The sequence below is a fragment of the Schistocerca americana genome, chromosome 7 (genome assembly GCF_021461395.2).
Source record: "Schistocerca americana isolate TAMUIC-IGC-003095 chromosome 7, iqSchAmer2.1, whole genome shotgun sequence".
Taxonomy (NCBI): domain Eukaryota; kingdom Metazoa; phylum Arthropoda; class Insecta; order Orthoptera; family Acrididae; genus Schistocerca; species Schistocerca americana.
In genome coordinates this window covers 77,281,944-77,305,777 of record NC_060125.1, presented here as the reverse complement: position 1 = coordinate 77,305,777, position 23,834 = coordinate 77,281,944, and the positions used below count along the sequence as shown (strand labels likewise).

The 23,834-nt window shown below is 41.1% G+C and overlaps 1 protein-coding gene across 1 annotated transcript in view; it reads right to left on the bottom strand.

Moving 5' to 3' along the window:
- The window catches only part of LOC124622726 (tubulin polyglutamylase ttll6-like), a 500,830-nt gene that overhangs the window by 368,146 nt on the left and 108,850 nt on the right, over positions 1-23,834 (bottom strand). Inside the window, exon 7 of the mRNA XM_047148517.1 lies at positions 3,215-3,315. Within this exon, the coding sequence (XP_047004473.1) occupies positions 3,215-3,315 (101 nt within the window). The remainder of the gene's footprint in view (positions 1-3,214; positions 3,316-23,834) is intronic.

Below are 23,834 nucleotides of genomic sequence, written 5' to 3'. Positions count from 1 at the left end.
GTGTGTGTGTGTGTGTGTGTGTGTGTGTGTGTGTGTGTGTGCGCGCGCACGTGCAGACGAAGGCTGTGGCTGAAAGATACATGTGAGTGTCTTTTAATCGTGTCTTTCTGCAACCTGATATGTCTTCTTTACAGTAGGTAGGCATCTATCTATTCCTACATTGTTGATATTGATACCTAGTGTCTCCATTGTTTGATTTAAAAATACTTTTCGTAGTTGAAAAAATTCTTTATCAAGAGGCTAAGTCACACTGATTGTTCTAGGTGGCATCTGAAATATGTCAATAGTCTTTTCATCCTTCTCCTCAAAGAGAGAGGTGTATTTATCTTCAGGACATGTGTCCAACAAAAGCAAGAAATCGTTGTGAAAGAAACATAAAAAATTATTCTTTGTCATTCTTCCAGATTCTGATATACTGATTATAATATATGTGCCACTAACCAGCACTTTTTTAAATTTTTGGTCCTAATTTGGCTTGCATACCCCACAGACAGTTATTAACTGTTGAAACATTTATACACTCATTTTATCACTGCACTGCTGTATACTAATGTGCCATAGCATTAATTGATTGCATCTTGAAATGATAAAGTGTGATTTACTCACATATCTTTTATGAAACCTGACTGATTGGCTTTAAACAAAGCAGTGTGGGTATAACAGCAAGTTTTTTCTTCAAACCAACTATGAATTAATGGCATCTCCTCTACACATTTATTTAAAGTAAACTCCATAATTTTGTGAGTTTCTATACTGTATGGTTCCTTGAATCTGCTTAACCAGTTTAAAGAAGCTTTTGAATCAGCAATGTTCATTTTCTTCCACACGTTTACATGTTTCATTTTGATGCATATTTACTACTTTGTGAAAGCCTTTCTTCCACTTACACAGTTCACAGAGAGATTTTATGAAGCAAAACCAGGTTTTCACATTGCTTAACATTAAGTATTAAACACAATGTATATTAATTCAGTTCTATCTCCATTGATAACACTTACGATACCTTAAACATAAGTGGTAATAATTATGGATACTAAATGAGCAGCAAATGTGAGCGAAGAATAACTGCAGACAATTGTTTCAAAGAAGCTATAATCAGCAACTGAACTTCACTTTACAAATCGCAGCCATGCCGGGTTGTGTTACCTGTTTACTGGCACACTGTCAATTAAGGATATGCCCCTGCCCTGTTGCACATGCGCAGCCTGCTACAGCTTTGATAGGGGTATACATTCCTCCAGCTGCATGGAGAGCTACAAATTTGGCAATTTTCAATGGAAAAAAAAACTTACAGTGCATCTTAGCAGCTGCAAATATTCTGCAAATGGAAAGTGCTATTGATATGCAATTTTTACAGAATGGATTGTTAGCCAATAACTAGATTGTAATAATACCTAGAAAGTGTATTTTTAGAGCAAACATACACATTTTGAAATTGAACAACGCCAATTGACATTAAAAAACTAAAAGTGGGGTAAATTAGAATGTCAGTGGTGTTTGTCACAGGACTCCAGTGTGTCATTTACGACATATTGTACTTTGAAAAGCTCCACACTTGACGCTTGTTTGTGCTGTCCAACCCGCATAGCTGCTAGTTTCAATGTTGTCATGTTTGCTTACGGTGAGCTTGTGTGTCCCTTGAATGCACTGCGACTTGCCAATCAGTTGGTGTGTGACAGTCCAAATAGTATGTTATGAATGGACAATGGGATTTATTAATGCAGAAAAAGCAAATATGCTCATGGTGCATGGAGAGTGTAGAAAGAATGCAGTTCATTTTTTTACGGTTTATGCAGCAAGATATTCCAGTAAACGTCAACCATCTTGGCAACTATTTATCAACCTCTTCAACCATATGCATGAAAGTGGTAGTGTAATACCAACACAATACAACAGAATGAAATAAGTGATGACAGAAGAGGAGGAAATCAATGTTCTTGCTGCAGCTGCCATTAATCTGCATGTTAGCTCCCATGCAACCACATGGGGAAATGGTATGAGTCAGGCACGCGTCTTATGCATTCTCCATCGGCACAGGTTCCATCCCTACCATCTCTCTCTCTATCAGGAGCTGCATTGAAATGCTTATGAGGATCATGTTAACTTCTGTACATGGGCATTAAGACATGATGCTCCAGATGTATCATGTGTCTTGGTAGTTGATGAAGCCATACTTATCAGTCATAGAATCATGAACAAGTAAAATAGCAGAAACATATATTGTTGGTCTGCTGACAATTCGCTTTGGCTTTGTCAGGTGGCACATCAACGTCCGTGGAGCGTAAATGTGATGATGAAGAATCAGCTCATTGGCCGTATTTGATAGATGGAACAATGAACATACACAAGTGTCCCAGCCTCCTAACAGACATCTTCCATGGATACTTGAAGACGTTTCTCTGTAGATTAGAAGGAACATGTGGACCAACACAATGGCTGTCCAGCCCATAGTCAGTGTGGGAACTTTTAAAAATAAGATATCTCATAAACGACTCAGATTAGAATCCTGTGACAAACATCACTGACATTATAATTTACCTTACTTTTAGTATGCTGATGTCAATAGGTATTGTTCCATTTAAAAACTGCATGCTTGCTCAAGAAATGCACTTTCTAAGTTTTATTAGAATTTGTGTACTGGCTAACAATGTGAGTCCCTGAGTACCAATCCATTCTGTGAAAACCACACATCAACAGCATTTTCCACTTCTGCAATATTTGTGGTCTAAATTTTATGTGATTCACGCTATATAAATTGAATGAGGGATACCAGAATATCAAAAATAGTTCTTCAATATAAATCTTTAATGAGTAGAAGAAATTAAATTATGGGCAGTCACTTTACGATGGAAATAAGATACAGCACCAAACTTTTCTCAGTAAAATTTTTGTCTGTTGTACAGGAGTCACTCTGTAGAACTTTCTGTTTAAAAGCAATCATCTTACATCACACTATAAATTAGTAATACACAGTGTGTTATGATTAATACCACGAACAATGAGAACACAGTATTTATGAAAGTAATAAAGAGTCAAGTAAATTTTAATAAAAATAATTTAGACAAGCACTGAAAAAAATAATCCTTAGCTCTGCATACATCTAGCTTTTGCATGCTCAACAATCTGCAGAACCAATAGCTTCAAAATCTCTTGAAACATTATAAATGATGTATTAAAACTACAATGGAATATTCAAATTATTCAGAAATTTTACCTGACAAGGCCATCATTGTAAACATATACTCGAAGCGGATCACAAGATGTAATCAAAACATAGAGTCGGAGATCAAATTTGAATCCATCCACCAGAAATGGCTGAAAAGGTTACAAGCAATATAACAGACTAGACTATATTGTTCAATTGTAATATAAAATGCAATGAGCGGTATATTTTTAAGTTGACTTTTAGTCTATCTGAAGACAGATAACAAATCAAAGCATTGAGTTTGAAAATGGTCCAATACACAAATTACAAGACGTTTTAATGAATATTTGGCGAAAATTGACAAACTCTGGAAGACAGAAACTCAAATATGGACTTACTACTTACTGTGAACAGTCGCTTTAACAATTAGGTTGTCTGAGCACACCTCGAAGTCTGACTCAAACTTTCAGTGTCACTAATGTTTCAACCTATGAGTTCCAAACTCTAAATTAATTTGGGAATAGTAGCACTTTGGCAATGGAATCAGTGGACAAAGAGGGCTTACCCTGTCACAATGGAAATAAGTGAAATGAATTGAATGCACTGAAACAAAATGAATGGGTTGTTGGCGAGGGGTAACAGATCACTTTGGCATAATGCATTGTGTTATACTTTACCCTTTCAATCCAAATGATGTCTGTGACTTTTAAAAAGGAACTTACTTTCTTAGTTTATTCTGCTTTGCAACCCTTCTTCTGCATGTGGAATTTTTGATTTGTTTGAACACAAACTGTATGCTGGGGCATATGCAGCATATTTCCAAACTGGCGTGCTGTTATTATGGCATGTTGTGATACTTGCTGCAACGAGCGATTATTCCACGCCGCTTATGTCCCACCTAAGATGTATATACTGACCCACAGAATCCTCTGAGAGTTGGAAACTTTGTCATTGATGTCTCCAACTTTACAGGCTGACACGGGCATTGTTATAGAAGAAATGGAGTCTGAAGCCAGATACCTGGGCAACGGAATGTATGCAACTATTTTCAAATGCCAGAAGGCAAAGTTTAAATCTACAGTGACTGTAAAATACACACAAATGGACCGTTACAGACACATGATAGATCACAATGGGGATTAAATCAATGAAAATCCAATGACGTGCAATAATGTAGTAGTGTTGTTCACCTGTGGATCACTTTTATAAGGATATTTGTACATGCCATAGTATTACAATTTGTTGTTGTTGTGGTCTTCAGTCCTGAGACTGGTTTGATGCAGCTCTCCATGCTACTCTATCCTGTGCAAGCTTCTTCATCTCCCAGTACCTACTGCAACCTACATCCTTCTGAATCTGCTTAGTGTATTCATCTCTTGGTCTCCCTCTGCGATTTTTACCCTCCACGCTGCCCTCCAATGCTAAATTTGTGATCCCTTGATGCCTCAAAACATGTCCTACCAACCGATCCCTTCTTCTAGTCAAGTTGTGCCACAAACTACTCTTCTCCCCAATCCTACTCAATACCTCCTCATTAGTTACATGATCTACCCACCTTATCTTCAGCATTCTTCTGTAGCATTAATCATACAGTAAAGCTGCATGTCCTCGGGAAAAATTATGGCTGTAGTTTCCTCTTGCTATAAGCCATTCGCAGTACCAGCACAGCAAGGCCGTTTTTTACACAAGCATTTATATACTAACAGATCTAGTTTGACAAAGAGGGACAGGTAGTCGGCCGTAGCCTTAAAGCAGCTACCTCATTTGGCTTATCTCTAGTGTACAGTACTGGTTTGCAAACAAGTTATTTAGTTATGCAAAAGATCAGTTCTACACTGTTCATTCATTTCTCATTCCCAGACACTGCAAGTACTTCACACACACTGTTTCATAATGTATCGCAACTTCCTATTTGCTAGCCTGAAAAGCTGAGTCAGCATCCCTCTATAACAAGTGACACACTGAGCTCAGAAAGAATGTAAGGTATTAGTACTATACATTGCATAACTCTGGGAGTATGGTTTTTTGAGAAACATAAAGTAGAAGGAAAAAATATAATGTGAAAGCCTTATGTGAAATCATAGATATTTGTTATCATTATTATTATTTATCTGTGTTATATTCTTTACACAACCCCTATTCTGAGTTATCTAAATAATCCAGCACTGTACAGAATGTGTTACTTCACAGGTACTTCTTAACGGCTTTTTTAATTAAGCTTGTTTTAGTAATCTCTTTAATCTCTTTGGGGAATTTATTGTACAGTTTAGTCTAGATCTTCTAACAACTGATTGGTAAATGCTTTCCCACTGTGTAGTTAAAGTCCTAACTGTTTTATACAAATCTTTACAATGAGCTTGACTACTATTCTAAATAATTATTCTTATAGACCTTTTTGCAGTTTGAAAACAATGTTCATATTCTCTGCATTTGTTCCTTAGAAAAGAATCTCAAAGCTGTGAACAGAGTGTACGTATGAATAGTATGTAACTAACGGTCACCGGCTTTTACAGACTGATAACTGGATTTTAAGACCACAACATGCTGATGACATTGCAAGTATCTTTGAGTATTCACACCTCTTCAACAGAGAAACCATGACTTTTGTTCTTTATGTTCAATGTCACTTTATTGCATATTGATCAATTGTAAGTTTCCTTGAGGATTTCATTTGCTTTCTCTGCAAGAAGTTCTCTTATTTTCTCAGTAACTGTAATATTGTGGAATACGGATATGGATGGGGGATTTAAGGTTTTCCTGCTGATGAGACTGGTGACATGCTTGAGAAGCTGAACACTGGAAAGTTGTTTTGTGTGTTCATGGGGAACAAAAAAAAGGTTCGCTGATTAAGTTTCTTTTGAGAGTGCAGTGCTAAAGTTGTTGTAATAGGAGATTAACAAATAGTTCTTCATGAAAATAAGAACTGTATTTCTGCAAATTTTGGTGGCTTGTATGGGATCAATTGAATGAGTAATTTCACAGTTTTGTCACCTAATCTACAACACATATGACGAACTTTTCTGAATGCTATTTTGTCTGCCATAATGTAGCAGTCCACATTTTAAAGATGACTGGCAATGGCAGAGTGACACAAGGATAAATTTTAAATGTGATGAAAGGAGATGTAGCTCTACATAAGTTAGCTTTGGGACAGTTCTAGATGACAAAAGAAATCAGAAAAGCCTGAGAGAATTTTCTGGTTTTACTTGCGCAGAGATGTCAGTCAAGGCGGAAGTACAGAGGCAAAGATGTTATTGAATGACAGGTCAGGTATGAGCAGCGGCAACCTAGCCTGTCATTCAATAACATCTTTGCCTCTGTACTTCCGCCTCGATTGACATCTCTGCCCAAACTCTTTGCCTTTACATATGTCTGCTTGTGTCTGTATATGTGCGGATGGATATGTGTGTGTGTGTGTGTGTGTGTGTGTGTGTGTGTGTGTGTGTGTGTGTGAGTGTATACCTGTCCCTTTTTCCCCCCAAGGTAAGTCTTTCCGTTCCCGGGATTGGAATGACTCCTTACCCTCTCCCTTAAAACCCACATCCTTTCGTCTTTCCCTCTCCTTCCCTCTTTCCTGAAGAGGCAACCGTGGGGTGCGAAAGCTTGAAATTTGTGTGAAGATGTTGTAACTTCCCAAACGAAAGCATTGGTATGTTGATAGAGACAATAACAAACACAAACACACACACAAAATTCAAGCTTTCGCAACACACGGTTGCTTCATCAGGAAAGAGGGAAGGAGAGGGAAAGACGAAAGGATGTGGGTTTTAAGGGAGAGGGTGAGGAGTCATTCCAATGCCGGGAGTGGAAAGACTTACCTTAGGGGGAAAAAGGGACTGGTATATACTTGCACACACACATACATATCCATCCGCACATATACAAACACAAGCAGACATATGTAAAGGCAAAGAGTTTGGGCAGAGATGTCAGTCGAGGCGGGAGTACATCGGGAATGCTTTCGTTTGGTAAGTTACATCATCTTTGTTTTTAGATATATTTTTCCCACGTCGAAAAATATATCTAAAAACAAAGATGATGTGACTTACCATACGAAAGTGCTGGCACGTCGATAGACACACAAACAAACACAATCATACACACAAAATTCTAGCTTTTGCAACCAACGGTTGCTCCATCAGGAAAGAGGGAAGGAGAGGGAAAGACGAAAGGATGTGAGTTTTAAGGGAGAGGGTAAGGAGTCATTCCAATCCCGGGAGCGGAAAGACTTACCTTAGGGGGAAAAAAGGACAGGTATACACTCGCACACACACCCATATCCAACCACACATACACAGACACAAGCAGACATTTGTAAAGGCAAAGAGATTCGGCAGAGATGTCAGTCGAGGCAGAAGTACAGAGGCAAAGATGTTGTTGAAAGACAGGTGAGGTATGAGCGGCGGCAACTTGAATTTAGCGGACGTTGAGGCCTGGCGGATAACGAGATGAGAGGATATACTGAAGGGCAAGTTCCCATCTCCGGAGTTCTGACAGGTTGGTGTTAGTGGGAAGTATCCAGATAACCCGGACGGTGTAACACTGTGACTAGATGTGCTGGCCGTGCACCAAGGCATGTTTAGCCACAGAGTGATCCTCATTACCAACAAACACTGTCTGCCTGTGTCCATTCATGTGAATGGACAGTTTGTTGCTGGTCATTCCCACATAGAAAGATTCACAGTGTAGGCAGGTCAGTTGGTAAATCACGTGGGTGCTTTCACAGGTGGCTCTGCCTTTGATCGTGTACACCCTCCGGGTTACAGGACTGGAGTAGGTGGTGGTGGGAGGGTGCATGGGACAGGTTTTACACTGGAGGCAGTTACAAGGGTAGGAGCCAGAGGGTACGGAAGGCAACTCACTCACCCTTCACAACCTTTCCAGCAAACCTCAACCTCCTCTCATTGCACACAAACCCAGTCTCTCCCACTTCCAGCTCCACTCCCTCGAAAAACCTCAAAATTCCAATCACCACAATCTGGAACAACAACACCCCAATTCAGTAGTTAACCTTTCCTCCAAACCTCTCTCCCAATCCGAAACCTTTGTCGTATCGAAAGGCCTCACCTTCAGCCCCACTCCCAGATTCAACCAAACAGCCCTCGTCAAAGATTTACTGTCCTACACTCTTACTCTCTGCTGGAAATATCACTTTGCCACAAAGAAAAATGATCCTAATCCTACTCCTAACGATCCAACTCCCCAAGACACTATCCAAATTGAACCCTGCCTGGAACAGTTCCGTATTCCGTCACAGCGGGACCCACCTCCTCTTCCTCAAAATCACCCTCTCCAAACCTTCCAGGAATTTCTGACTTCCAGCCTTGTCTCTAATCCTTCTTAAAAAACCTTAATGCTACTCCCAACATCACCACTGCTGAAGCCCAGGCTATCTGTGATCTGAAGGCTGACCGATCCATTGTCAGTCTTCTGGCGAACAAGGGTTCCACGACCGTGGTACTTGATCGACGGGAGTATGTGGCTGAGGTACTGTGTCAGCTTTCAGACAACACCACATACAAAGTTTGCCAAGGTAATCCCATTCCTGATGTCCAGGCGGAGCTTCAAGGAATCCTCAGAACCTTAGGCCCCCTACAAAACCTTTCATCTGACTCCATCAACCTCCTGACCCCACCGACACCCCGCACCCCTAACTTCTACCTTCTTCCTAAAATTCACAAACCCAATCATCCCGGCCACCCCATTGTAGCTGGTTACCAAGCCCCCACAGAACGTATCTCTGCATACGTAGATCAAAACCTTCAACCCATTACATGCAGTCTCCCATCCTTCATCAAAGACACCAACCACTTTCTCGAACGCCTGGAATCCTTACCCAATCTGTTACCCCCGGAAACCATCCTTGTAACCATTGATGCCACTTCCTTATACACAAATATTCCACACGTTCAGGGCCTCACTGCGATGGAGCACTTCCTTTCATGCTGATCACCTGCCACCCTACCTAAAACCTCTTTCCTCATTACCTTAGCCAGCTTCATCCTGACCCACAACTTCTTCACTTTTGAAGGCAAGACATACCAACAATTAAAGGGAACAGCCATGGGTACCAGGATGGCCCCTCGTACGCCACCCTATTCGTGGGTCGCTTAGAGGAAGCCTTCTTGGTTACCCAGGCCTGCCAACCCAAAGTTTGGTACAGATTTATTGATGACATCTTCATGATCTGGACTCACAGTGAAGAACAACTCCAGAATTTCCTCTCCAACCTCAACTCTTTTGGTTCCATCAGATTCACCTATTCCCACTCCAAATCCCATGCCACTTTCCTTGACGTTGACCTCCATCTGTCCAATGGCCAGCTTCACACGTCCGTCCACATCAAACCCACCAACAAGCAACAGTACCTCCATTATGACAGCTGCCACCCATTCCACAGCAAATGGTCCCTTCCCTACAGCCTAGGTCTTCGTGGCAAACGAATCTGCTCCATTTGTGTATACGGTGAACCACTACACCAACAACCTGAAAACAGCTCTCGCATCCCGCAATTACCCTCCCGACCTGGTACAGAAGCAAATAACCAGAGCCACTTCCTCATCCCCTCAAACCCAGAACCTCCCACAGAAGAACCACAAAAGTGCCCCACTTGTAACAGGATACTTTCCGGGACTGGATCAGACTCTGAATGTGGCTCTCCAGCAGGGATACGACTTCCTCAAATCCTGCCCTGAAATGAGATCCATCCTTCATGAAATCCTCCCCACTCCACCAAGAGTGTCTTTCTGCCACCCACCTAACCTTCGTAACCTCTTAGTTCATCCCTATGAAATCCCCAAACCACCTTCCCTACCCTCTGGCTCCTACCCTTGTAAGCGCCCCCGGTGTAAAACCTGTCCCATGCACCCTCCCACCACCACCTACTCCAGTCCTGTAACCCGGAAGGTGTACACGATCAAATGCAGAGCCACGTGTGAAAGCACCCACGTGATTTACCAACTGACCTGCCTACACTGTGAAACTTTCTATGTGGGAATGACCAGCAACAAACTGTCCATTTGCATAAATGGACACAGGCAGACAGTGTTTGTTGGTAATGAGGATCACCCTGTGGCTAAACATGCCTTGGTGCACGGCCAGCACATCTTGGCACAGTGTTACACCGTCCGGGTTATCTGGATACTTCCCACTAACACCAACCTGTCAGAACTCCGGAGATGGGAACTTGCCCTTCAGTATATCCTCTCTTCTCGTTATCCACCAGGCCTCAACGTCCGCTAATTTCAAGTTGCCGCCGCTCATACCTCACCTGTCTTTCAACAACATCTTTGCCTCTGTACTTCTGCCTCGACTGACATCTCTGCTGAATCTCTTTGCCTTTACAAATGTCTGCTTGTGTCTGTGTATGTTTGGTTGGATATGGGTGTGTGTGCGTGTGTATACCTGTCCTTTTTTCCCCCTAAGGTAAGTCTTTCCGCTCCTGGGATTGGAATGACTCCTTACCCTCTCCCTTAAAACCCACATCCTTTCGTCTTTCCCTCTCCTTCCCTCTTTCCTGATGGAGCAACCGTTTGTTGCGAAAGCTAGAATTTTGTGTGTATGATTGTGTTTGTTTGTGTGTCTATCGACCTGCCAGCGCTTTCGTATGGTAAGTCACATCATCTTTGTTTTTAGATATATTTTTCCATGTGGGAAAAATATATCTAAAAACAAAGATGACGTAACTTACCAAACGAAAGCATTCCCTCTGTACTTCCGCCTCGACTGACATCTCTGCCCAAACTCTTTGCCTTTACATATGTCTGCTTGTGTCTGCATATGTGCGGATGCATAGGAAAGAGGGAAGGAGAGGGAAAGACGAAAGGATGTGGGTTTTAAGGCAGAGGGTAAGGAGTCATTCCAATCCCGGGAGCGGAAAGACTTACCTTATGGGGAAAAAAGGACGGGCATACACTCGCACACACTCACATATCCATCCACACATATACAGACACTAGCAGACATATTTAAAGACAAAGAGTTTGGGCAGAGATGTCAGTCGAGGCGGAAGTACAGAGGCAAAGATGTTGTTGAATGACAGGTGAGGTATGAGTGGCGGCAACTTGAAATTAGCGGAGATTGAGGCCCGGTGGGTAATGGGAAGAGAGGATATATTGAAGAGCAAGTTCCCATCTCCGGAGTTCGGATAGGTTGGTGTTGGTGGGAAGTATCCAGATAACCCCGACGGTGTAACACTGTGCCAAGATGTGCTGGCCGTGCACCAAGGCATGTTTAGCCACAGGGTGATCCACATTACCAACAAACACTGTCTGCCTGTGTCCATTCATGCGAATGGATAGTTTGTTGCTGGTCATTCCCACATAGAATGCATCACAGTGTAGGCAGGTCAGTTGGTAAGAGTGTCCACCAAGAGTGTCTTTCCGCCGTCCACCTAACCTTCGTAACCTGTTAGTTCATCCCTATGGAATCCCCAAACCACCTTCCCTACCCTCTGGCTCCTATCCTTGTAACTGCCCCCGGTGTAAAACCTGTCCCATGCACCCTCCCACCACCACCTACTCCAGTCCTGTAACCCGGAAGGTGTACACGATCAAGGGCAGAGCCACGTGTGAAAGCACCCACGTGATTTACCAACTGACCTGCCTACACTGTGATGCATTCTATGTGGGAATGACCAGCAACAAACTGTCCATTCGCATGAATGGACACAGGCAGACAGTGTTTGTTGGTAATGAGGATCACCCTGTGGCTAAACATGCCTTGGTGCACGACCAGCACATCTTGGCACAGTGTTACACCGTCGGGGTTATCTGGATACTTCCCACCAACACCAACCTATCCGAACTCCGGAGATGGGAACTTGCTCTTCAATATATCCTCTCTTCCCGTTACCCACCGGGCCTCAATCTCCGCTAATTTCAAGTTGCCGCCACTCATACCTTACCTGTCATTCAACAACATCTTTGCCTCTGCACTTCTGTCTCAACTGAAATCTCTGCCCAAACTGTTTGTCTTTAAATATGTCTGCTAGCGTCTGTATATGTGTGGATAGATATGTGTGTGTGTGTGTGCGAGTGTATACCCGTCCTTTTTTCCCCCTAAGGTAAGTCTTTCCGTTCCCGGGATTGGAATGACTCCTTACCCTCTCCCTTAAAACCCACATCCTTTCGTCTTTCCCTCTCCTTCCCTCTTTCCTGACGAAGCAGCTGTTGGTTGCGAAAGCTAGAATTTTGTGTGTATGTTTGTGTTTGTTTGTGTGTCTATCAACCTGCCAGCGCTTTCATTTGGTAAGTCACATCATGACAATTTTCTTCTGAAAGTTCAGTATTCAAGATACATTGCTTGAACTTACCAGAAAACTATCTCACAACTAAATACAAATTCAAAATAGCTACAATATGCTATTTTTCAAGTACTCATGGCAGTATTGCTAGCAAATGCAAAACTATTTAATTTTTTTGATAAAAAGTCAATCTGCATATGTCAGCTAGAGTTCTTGACCACATTTAATTCAAGGAATTTGATCACATCAACTTCTTCCATATGTTGACTATTTTGCTGCATTTTAAGTTCCACACATTTTGAATCATCCTTTTTCGAGTGTACCAAATGGGTTTTTAAGGTTCTGTTTCAACCCATTTAACTGAAGCCAGTTTTCTAGGATACTAAGTGAACCCACAATAGAGTTCAGCATTTTTTCAGCACTATCACCTTCAATTAAAATAGAAGTATTGTCTTTAAACAAAACTGATGAGTGTTGGGGAATTTACATTCATGGGTAACCTTGATGCACTCCTTATGCACTTTGAATATAGTTCACTAGATTTGAAAAGCCAGTTACCTTTAATTTTCTGTTCTGCAGGTATGATGCAAGCCATTGCAGAGCATTACCCTTAATGTCATATTTATCGGATTTGTAAATAAACATGGCATTATTTATTAAATCAAAGCCTTCTGTCAGAATTTAGAAGATATCTGCAACTTTACTCCTCTGATTCAGTGCTTTACTTATATTTTAAAGAAAGATGTTCACTGCATCAAGTGTTTTTTTTCTCCTGTTGGAATCCAAACAGATTACTTGGAAGAACAAAACAGAAAAAAAAAGAAAAGATCTAAGTCCAGATTACAGCTACTTTCTCCAGGACTTTTGATAGGATTGGAAGAACAACACAGATTGCTAGTTTCCTAAGACTTTCCTTGACTCTTTCTTGAACAGAGGTCTATCTTCTGCGTACTGGCATGTCAATACATCAGAAAAGCACACCTATGCAAAAGATTGGTTGATTATTTGAATTAGTGGAGGTATTACATGATATACTGTTTTATTCACCGTAATGGGCATCCTTTCCCACACAGCATATTTTTAGTGTTATTGACAGTATAATGTTTTCCACTTCCTTATCAAAACATTTTTAAAATCTGTAAGATATTGAGCTTCTTGTTGAAGTCCAAAAATGTTTTACTTTATTATGATATTCTGCTACATCAATGTCTATCTTCACTACATTTTGAAGAATTGATTCAAACACTCTGATATTTACAAGTCTCATCTAGTTAATACTAGATATTTTGCAAGTACTAATTCTAGCACATAACTCTGATTTCACAACTGACCAAACAGCCATTGCCTTATTTATATTTTTTTAAATGAAATTATTGTTTGCCATTTATTTAGTTGCTTTCACAAATTTTTGAAATATAGCTTTATAACAACTAACATATTCAATAAAATGCCTAATTTTGTTATATTTTAGATCATCATGGAATTGCCTTTTTCTGGCACTAGAAGGTTTTGTATCTTGAGTTATTCATTTAAGACCACCAGTCATTCTGTTACATATCCAATCATTTTGTTACATATTGTTTTAAGTGAAAAGATTTCACTGAACACTCCATGAAAGTTGCTTAAAATTTCTGTGTTACTACTAGTTGAAATACAGTTGTCAAAAGGTCATTCAACCTCTTATTCTTAATGAGTCTAACTTTTTTAGTTATTCTTTTCAAGAGCATCAAGCACCACTTTTGTGAATTCTGCTATGGCTGTTTCTGTACTTCTTCTTTGGAAACCAAACTGATTCACGCAGAAGGTTGCTTTTATTCAAATGATTCATTATTCTGTCTTTCATAATTGCTTCTACACTCCTGGAAATTGAAATACGAACACCGTGAATTCATTGTCCCAGGAAGGGGAAACTTTATTGACACATTCCTGGGGTCAGATACATCACATGATCACACTGACAGAACCACAGGCACATAGACACAGACAACAGAGCATGCACAATGTCGGCACTAGTACAGTGTATATCCCCCTTTTGCAGCAATGCAGGCTGCTATTCTCCCATGGAGACGATCGTAGAGATGCTGGATGTAGTCCTGTGGAACGGCTTGCCATGCCATTTCCACCTGGCGCCTCAGTTGGACCAGCGTTCGTGCTGGACGTGCAGACCGCGTGAGACGACGCTTCATCCAGTCCCAAACATGCTCAACGGGGGACAGATCCGGAGATCTTGCTGGCCAGGGTAGTTGACTTACACCTTCTAGAGCACGTTGGGTGGCACGGGATACATGCGGACGTGCATTGTCCTGTTGGAATAGCAAGTTCCCTTGCCGGTCTAGGAATGGTAGAACGATGGGTTCGATGACGGTTTGGATGTACCGTGCACTATTCAGTGTCCCCTCGACGATCACCAGTGGTGTACGGCCAGTGTAGGAGATCGCTCCCCACACCATGATGCCGGGTGTTGGCCCTGTGTGCCTCGGTCGTATGCAGTCCTGATTGTGGCGCTCACCTGCACGGCGCCAAACACGCATACGACCATCATTGGCACCAAGGCAGAAGCGACTCTCATCGCTGAAGACGACACGTCTCCATTCGTCCCTCCATTCACGCCTGTCGCGACACCACTGGAGGCGGGCTGCACGATGTTGGGGCGTGAGCGGAAGACGGCCTAACGGTGTGCGGGACCGTAGCCCAGCTTCATGGAGACGGTTGCGAATGGTCCTCGCCGATACCCCAGGAGCAACAGTGTCCCTAATTTGCTGGGAAGTGGCGGTGCGGTCCCCTACGGCACTGCGTAGGATCCTACGGTCTTGGCGTGCATCCGTGCGTCGCTGCGGTCCGGTCCCAGGTCGACGGGCACGTGCACCTTCCGCCGACCACTGGCGACAACATCGATGTACTGTGGAGACCTCACGCCCCACGTGTTGAGCAATTCGGCGGTACGTCCACCCGGCCTCCCGCACGCCCACTTTACGCTCTCGCTGAAAGTCCGTCAACTGCACATACAGTTCACGTCCACGCTGTCGCGGCATGCTACCAGTGTTAAAGACTGCGATGGAGCTCCGTATGCCACGGCAAACTGGCTGACACTGACGGCGGCAGTGCACAAATGCTGCGCAGCTAGCGCCATTCGACGGCCAACACCGCGGTTCTTGGTGTGTCCGCTGTGCCGTGCGTGTGATCATTGCTTGCACAGCCCTCTCGCAGTGTCCGGAGCAAGTATGGTGGGTTTGACACACCGGTGTCAATGTGTTCTTTTTTCCATTTCCAGGAGTGTATGTTGTGACAATAGTCACTACATATTCATTATTTTGTGGATTTAGCACATCTAAATGGTTTGTTCTGATTTAATTTCATGTCAGTGCATCTTCAATTATTTCACACTCCATTCATTTCACTTTATTGCATTAAAAACTTTTCAAGATATGAAAAATTGTATCACAGATATAAATAACGCTATTTACTAGAAAGTAACATTACTTCAGCAGTACGATCATGGATTGCATTCCAGTTATGACGAAGATGTTAGTAGAAATTGAAGTGATCATTCCAACACTAACACTGAAAGACTTTGAGAATTATCAGAACAGTTAAATAGTGATGATCAGACAAGAACTGGAACAAGACTTTGCCTGCACAGAGATACAGCATATTACTGCTGAGGAGCCTTGCTCAACAACTTAATGTCTATCATTACATCATCAGAATGTGCTACATTATTCTTCATGTTGCACCATTTTAAACTGATGTAATACTGGGAATAACATCCCATACAAAATGAGCTGCAGGTTGTTTTATCTGTTGCTGACTTAGTTCACAACAATAAAACTGTGTTGTGCCACTTGTGACAATAACTAACCCTTATGAGGCACACATGATCTCTCTACACCTTTCCACCAACTATAATGCAAAATACTGTTGCTTATTGACAGATGATTATATAAGTATTTGAAGTATAATTTGAAATTTATTTTATTCCTTCCTTGGGGAGGAGAAAGGGATAGGATGAGGAAGGTTAAAAGGGAAGTACAGGTCACTTCAACCCAAGGATGTGAGGACAAACATCTTGGTGTAAAACTAGATAGAACTTCATCTTTCAAACAACACTACCAAGATTTTAAGCAAAAAGTGAGTTCAAAAAACAATCTTATACAAAAACTAACCAGAAGCAGTTGGGTTACCCAGCCTCATGTCCCCTGCACAGCAGCCTCTCCACCCTGCTCATCATCTGTAGGTTTGTAAAAATTCTACCCACATAAAACAAGTGGATGACACTGTTAATGAGACTGAATGTATTGTGTCAAAGTGTTTGAGAACACCCCTATTGAGAAGGTCTGTCTGATTATAGCAATTACTTCACTTTATATAATGTATTGGGACTAATGCTGGTTTACCTAAATGAATATATGCTTTATTTATCTTTGTTTATTTTTATCCATTAATGCACCTAAGTAGTTTGCAGCAAAGATTAAAATGCGGTATGTCCATAGCAATCAAGCCTTTGGAGATAGCAAGAAAAAGTGAAGAACAATGATTTTATTATGTTTTGTAAAAACTTCAAGTGGATGTTTCATCAGTCTCGTACTGTTGTTGTTCCTGTTTGTGATAGAGAGATGATGTAAATTTCAGCTTAGCTCACTAATAATGCGAAATATATTAATTCTTATGATGTGGAATCAATGTCACTTCTTAGTTCTTTATTTCACCTGATCTATCTATCTGTGTCACTGGTACCTGTAATACTTTGGAGAAGCAATAAATTTAAGCAGAGTAAGCTGGACGCCATAACACTGGCTTTAAAGAAGAAGAGGAGATACATAACTTCAAGACTCAAACAACTATCAGCTAATAATACAATCTTATATGTTACAGATTTTTCATTTATACAGGGTGTTACAAAAAGGTACGGCCAAACTTTCAGGAAACATTCCTCACACACAAAGAAAGGAAATATGTTATGTGGACATGTGTCCGGAAACACTTACTTTCCATGTTAGAGCTCATTTTATTACTTCTCTTCAAATCACATTAATCATGGAATGGAAACACACAGCAACAGAATGTACCAGCGTGACTTCAAACACTTTGTTACAGGAAATGTTCAAAATATCCTCCGTTAGCGAGGATACATGCATCCACCCTCCGTCGCATGGAATCCCTGATGCACTGATGCAGCCCTGGAGAATGGCATATTGTATCACACCCGTCCACAATACGAGCACAAAGAGTCTCTAAATTTGGTACCGGGGTTGTGTAGACAAGAGCTTTCAAATGCCCCCATTAATGAAAGTCAAGAGGGTTGAGGTCAGGAGAGCGTGGAAGCCATGGAATTGGTCCGCCTCTACCAATCCATCGGTCACCGAATCTGTTGTTGAGAAGCGTACGAACACTTCGACTGAAATGTGCAGGAGCTCCATCGTGCATGAGCCACATGTTGTGTCGTACTTGTAAAGGCACATGTTCTAGCAGCAGAGGTAGAGTATCCCATATGAAATCATGATAACGTGCTCCATTGAGCGTAGGTGGAAGAACATGGGGCCCAATCAAGACATCACCAACAATGCCTGCCCAAATGTTCACAGAAAATCTGTGTTGATGACGTGATTGCACAATTGCATGCGGATTCTCATCAGTCCATACATGTTGATTGTGAAAATTTACAATTTGATCACGTTAGAATGAAGCCTTATCCGTAAAGAGAACATTTGCACTGAAATGAGGATTGACACATTGTTGGATGAACCATTCACAGAAGTGTACCCGTTGAGGCCAATCAGCTGCTGATAGTGCCTGCACACGCTGTACATGGTACGGAAACAACTGGTTCTCCCGAAGCACTCTCCATACAGTGACATGGTCAATGTTACCTTGTACAGCAGCAACTTCTCTGACGCTGACATTAGCATTATCGTCAACTGCATGAAGAATTGCCTTGTCCATTGCAGGTGTCCTCGTCGTTCTAGGTCTTCCCAAGTCACAAGTCACAGGCTGGAATGTTCCGTGCTCCCTAAGACACCGATCAACTGCTTCAAACGTCTTCCTGTCGGGACACCTTCGTTCTGTAAATCTGTCTTGATACAAACATACCGCACCACGGCTATTGCCCCGTGCTAATCCATACATCAAATGGGCATATGCCAACTCCGCGTTTGTAAACATTGCACTGACTGCAAAACCACGTTCATGATGAACACTAACCTGTTGATGCTATGTACTGATGTGCTTGATGCTAGTACTGTAGAGCAATGAGTCGCATGTCAACACAAGCACCGAAGTGCTTGCTCTTCCTTCAATTGGGCCAACTGGCGGTGAATCGAGGAAGTACAGTACATACTGACGAAACTAAAATGAGCTCTAACATGGAAATTAAGCGTTTCCGGACACATGTCCACAAAACATCTTTTCTTTATTTGTGTGTGAGGAATGTTTCCTGAAAGTTTGGCCATACCTTTTTGTAACACCCTGTATAAAAAACCATAAGCCTGGCTGTCTGGAATGTGCACTGCTGTGCGGAAATTAGCAAAGATACATGCTCCTGAGCGAACTCAAATTGTTGCACCTCTTGTGCAGCACCAGAAAATTTCCATTGTAATTACTGTTCTTAAAATTACTAATTAATTGGTAGAACTGGTGACCACTCCCCATACAGTGCCAGACAGATTAAACAGGTGCAATATTAAAACAATATAAATCATGTTTCGTAACATTCTATTGTACTAATTGTTTTTTATTTTTTTGTTTCGTGATTGGAATAACACTGCTGAAAGGAAATCAAGGGCAAACACAACATGGTATGCATAAATTACAAATGGTTAACCGGAGGAATTGTACTGATAACATTTAAGAAGATCACCTATATGGCAGGAAAGAACTCTAACTAGATCCCATGACTGTGCTTGGTAATGCCTCAATCAAAAGTAGTCCATACCTTACTCTATCAGGCTATAAATCGGAAGCATTTTTTTAAGCAATAGAAATAGGGATTAACATTATTTTGATTTTTTGGACACAAAAATTGTAAACAGCAACAATAATCTGCAATACTAGTATAGGATACATCATGTACTGATCAGGAAAATTCTCACAATCAATTTTAAGATTAAAATTCACAATTTTATTTCATATTTATAACTTTAAAAAATAGTTTTAAAAAATGGTACCAGTTAAAAAGGCTGTCAAACTAATGAAAATAGTATAGTGATACAAAATGTCACTGCAATGGGTGCAATGGCAAATGACAGTGACACTGAAAACGTCAGTCATATTGACAGCAGCGAGGAACATTACACAAATTCAATTTATGCTGATGACAATGTTATACTTCTTCATAATGCTACCATGCTCCTAGCAGATGAGACTGGTTTCCAAATCCCTCGCTGAGAAGCATTTTCTCGCATGCAGCCAATAAAGACATGCTAGCGTGGAATCAGTAAATTTCAGTTTCTCCATGGCACGAGAATGTGTTTCAAATGTGACAGAACAAGACACGGCAGGTACATAAAATGCTGATGCATCATCAATGTGTTCAATGCGGGACATGTATAAAGGCCTCATTGATCTAATGTAGAATTTATTTAAGAATTTTTCTATGCAACAAACCGAGAAACTTGATGAAAAATTTTGTGGTTTTAAGAATGATTTATCACAGAGGTTCAATAATTTAAGTCAAAGTCTAAGCACTGATCTTTCTAATGATTTAATAAGCAAACTTGCAGATATGGGGAAGAAATTAAAGGTGGAGTTATTCACTGATTTGTCACAGGAGAGAAACGCGCGACCGCTACGGTCGCAGGTTCGAATCCTGCCTCAGGCATGGATGTGTGTGATGCCCTTAGTTTAGTTTGGTTTAAGTAGTTCTAAGTCTAGGGGACTGATGACCTCAGATGTTAAGTCCCATAGTGCTCAGAGCCATTTGTCTCAGGAGATAAACAACGTAGATCAAAAAGTGTCACCTATAAGTGAGGCACAAGGGGAAATGGCAGGTAAATTAATGATCATGAGTGACATGCAGGTTCAGATGTAAGAGAAATATAGATAGTACAACAGGTACTGTTAATGAGTTGCAATCTTTATGTAAAGATTTGCTGGAAGAAGTACAGGAGCTGTCAGTAAAATTGAATAATTTAGATTTAGGCACTAAGTCCATGAAGAAAGCACAAGAAAAAATTGAAAAGAAGATAAAGAATTTAGAGGACAGAGCCAAAGTGGGAATGATAAATGGATGACCCTCGCACATCAGGTTGCAGAGAAGCATAAGGCTTAAAGGCAGCAGAAGAGAAGTTGCAGTGCAGTCTAACTAATGTTACAGATGTCAGAAGAGAGACACCAATAGCAAGCAATCAAGTTCGGTTGGGCAGGATAAATAGTGGTAAGAACCACATGTTATCAGCCCTTCAGACCAAGACGAAAGAAATTACAAAATACAACAGGCACTGCCACTGTCAATACCAGCAGCACAAACATATCCAGAGTATAATAATGTGCAACCGAACAATGCCATGGCAGCAACAGACAACACTACATGTTTGTCTACTTTATTAGCGGGTGAGTGTCTGCTCCTTCATAAGTAATTTCCGATTTTTTCAACACAGGGTAAGAGAACAAGTCCAGTAGTGTTTATCAGTGCTTTTCACAGTGGGTTACCCCACAACTAGACAGATCCACAGAAGATTCAGTTTGTCATATGGTACACACAAAGTAATTTTTTATTGTGACCAACAGATATGGCTGAGAGATGTCATACCTATGAGCAATTTGAATGGACTTTTTTGGACAAATATTGGTCCATAGCCATCCAGCAGAGGTTTTAAGCCATCATGATTCAGTAGTAAACAGGGGAGACTGAGGAAGTATTTTGAAATATACTTAAACAAAACCAAGTATTGGACAAACCCAGTTTCCCATGTGGAAATATTGAAAATACTGAAAAGTCGCCTGCCTGCTCGTATCAGGGAAAATCTGATCACTACACCTGAAAATGATATAGGGTACATCTTATCTGTACTCGACTCAACTGACCTAATACATGAACAGGGACCATCACAATCACAGAACATTCATACGCAGCAGCTCTGCAAAATAGTCAACAGCAGAATGGCAATGGTAGCAATATCCAACATGGTTGGTATCTGTATGCCCTGTGCAACAACAGTAATACAAGAAATAATTATGGTAATTGGAGAAACTAAAAGTACAAATGAGGTTTCAAAAGAAATCACAAATAGAATTACAATAGAGTGGTTTATACCAAACAGAGGGGATGTGGCCACAAATTCACAATGCACCCTCTGCAGGTGGCAATAACTGTACAATAACTGGCAGGAACTGACTGCACACAGACCATCCGGCAGTCCTCCACCTGGCAATTACAATCAATGGGATAACAATCATATATCCAGTGGTGTTCAAGGTAAAGAAGAATTTAATTCCAGGGAAATATAGGAAACGAACTGGTAAGGTCAAGCCCACAACTGCAAGTAGCTAAAGTTACTCACAATGAAGATGCTGACCCCAACCAATCAGGAGAAAATTCAAACAGGTCGCACTAAGCTCCGATTCACAGACCAATAAAAGTGGTGTGGGTATGCAGTTTATTCGAAATTACTTTCTCAGCCATGACCAAGGAGTCGACATGAAAGAAGAACTGTGTCAGGAAGATGTAAACAATTTAGGTAAGGATAATGAGGAGTCATTGGAAGCTGTAATTAATGCCTGGATATGTGATATGGATATACCTGTGGTACTTGATATGGGTGCATTGACAAATGTAAATATCACAAGATCTGTTTAACGAGCTGCAAAGACTATGTCATGTACTAACTTTTCCAGAGCAGAATTGTCGTATGCTGACTGCGGAGGGGAGCTAGTCAAAAGCAGTTAAACTTCAGGCATTAATACCCAGTTTTTCTTTAAAGTATATTTTTATGGTCATGGAAAAATGTGTCGTAAATTTAATTAAAACCGGCACAACAGAAAATACACTGATATCAGAGTACAATTCTCATATCCAAAGGCACTGTTTCTTGATACACAAAGGGGTGAGCAACTGCCTGAAGAAGACATGAATCCGGAGACTGTCTGAACCAGGGTAAGTGAATCTACCTGTTTTCAGAGGATCAGAAGGAGGTGTTACAAGAAGTAATACTTCAGTATGTGCAAGTATTTAGAAGGTCCCCCAGGGTAATAAAGGGTTACAACTATGAAATGGACGTTTACCCACACGAAACATTCTGCTTTTCTTCATATCCAATTCCTTGGGCAGAAAGAGAAGTTGTGAGGAAAGAAATTGAAAGGATGACAAATTGGAAGATCATACAACCCTCCTAATCCCCATACTGTAGCCCTATTTTAGCTATCGCCAAGCCCAACAGTAGCATCAGGCTTGTGCCTGACACCTAAAGTATAAACAAAATCATTGTTCCTGTCAGGACACACCCTGACAACCTTGAAGAACAATACTGAAATTTCACAATGTTAAATACCTCACAATAATTGATTTTAAAGTGTCATATGGGCAAATAGCATTACCTGAAGATAGCAGGAAGTACACAGCCTTTGTGCGTTGGGGCAGAAGCTATGAATATTGTGGATTGCTTTTTGGCTTGAAATGTGAGTGCAAATGTTTTCATTTCCACACTGGACAAAGTTTAGAGGCCAGAATTCCTCAGGAGAGTCACTCTATATGTCGATTGATGACATGTTAACAGCTACTCCCACATGGGAAGAACATGTGAGGCTTTTGGCACAAGTATTATACCAATTTGCAAAATATGGGGTCACAGTTAATTTAACAAAGTTGGGAGTTTGGAAAAGAAAAGGTCCAATTCCTGCGTCATATTATCTCACCACAGGGTACACTACCTGATCCAGGAAAACTTGATGCATTCAAACATTTTCCTCCACAACAGAATAAAAAACAACTCAAGGCATATTTGGGTTTGGGTTTTTTTTTTTTTAGGAAATTCATTCAAGATCAGTTAATGCATATTGACGCACTGCTCAATCTTTTGAGGAAAAACAATTCATGGATATGGACTGATTGATGTTGAGCAGACTTTGACAAAATAAAGAAAACCTTACTTTATGCAGACATACTACTCCATCCCAATGTGTCACAGGATTTTAGACCGAGTACAGATGCTTCGTCACAGGGATAAGGAGCATGCTTATTTCACATCACTGAAGATGATGGGAGCCGACACATAAGATAATCAGTTTTGCAAGCCATACCCTTCCTGAATCCGAATGTTCATATAATGTGACAGAGCTCGAGGTTCTCAGGGTTACATGGGCATTTAAGAAATTGAGTACTACTTATGGGGCAAGCACAATTAAGTCTACTGTGAGCATCAAGCAGTTCCTTTTCTATTGATGTGCAAATTATTACATAGAAGGTTAGCCAAGTGGTGCACATACTTCACCAGTTCAGTTTTGAAATCATATACA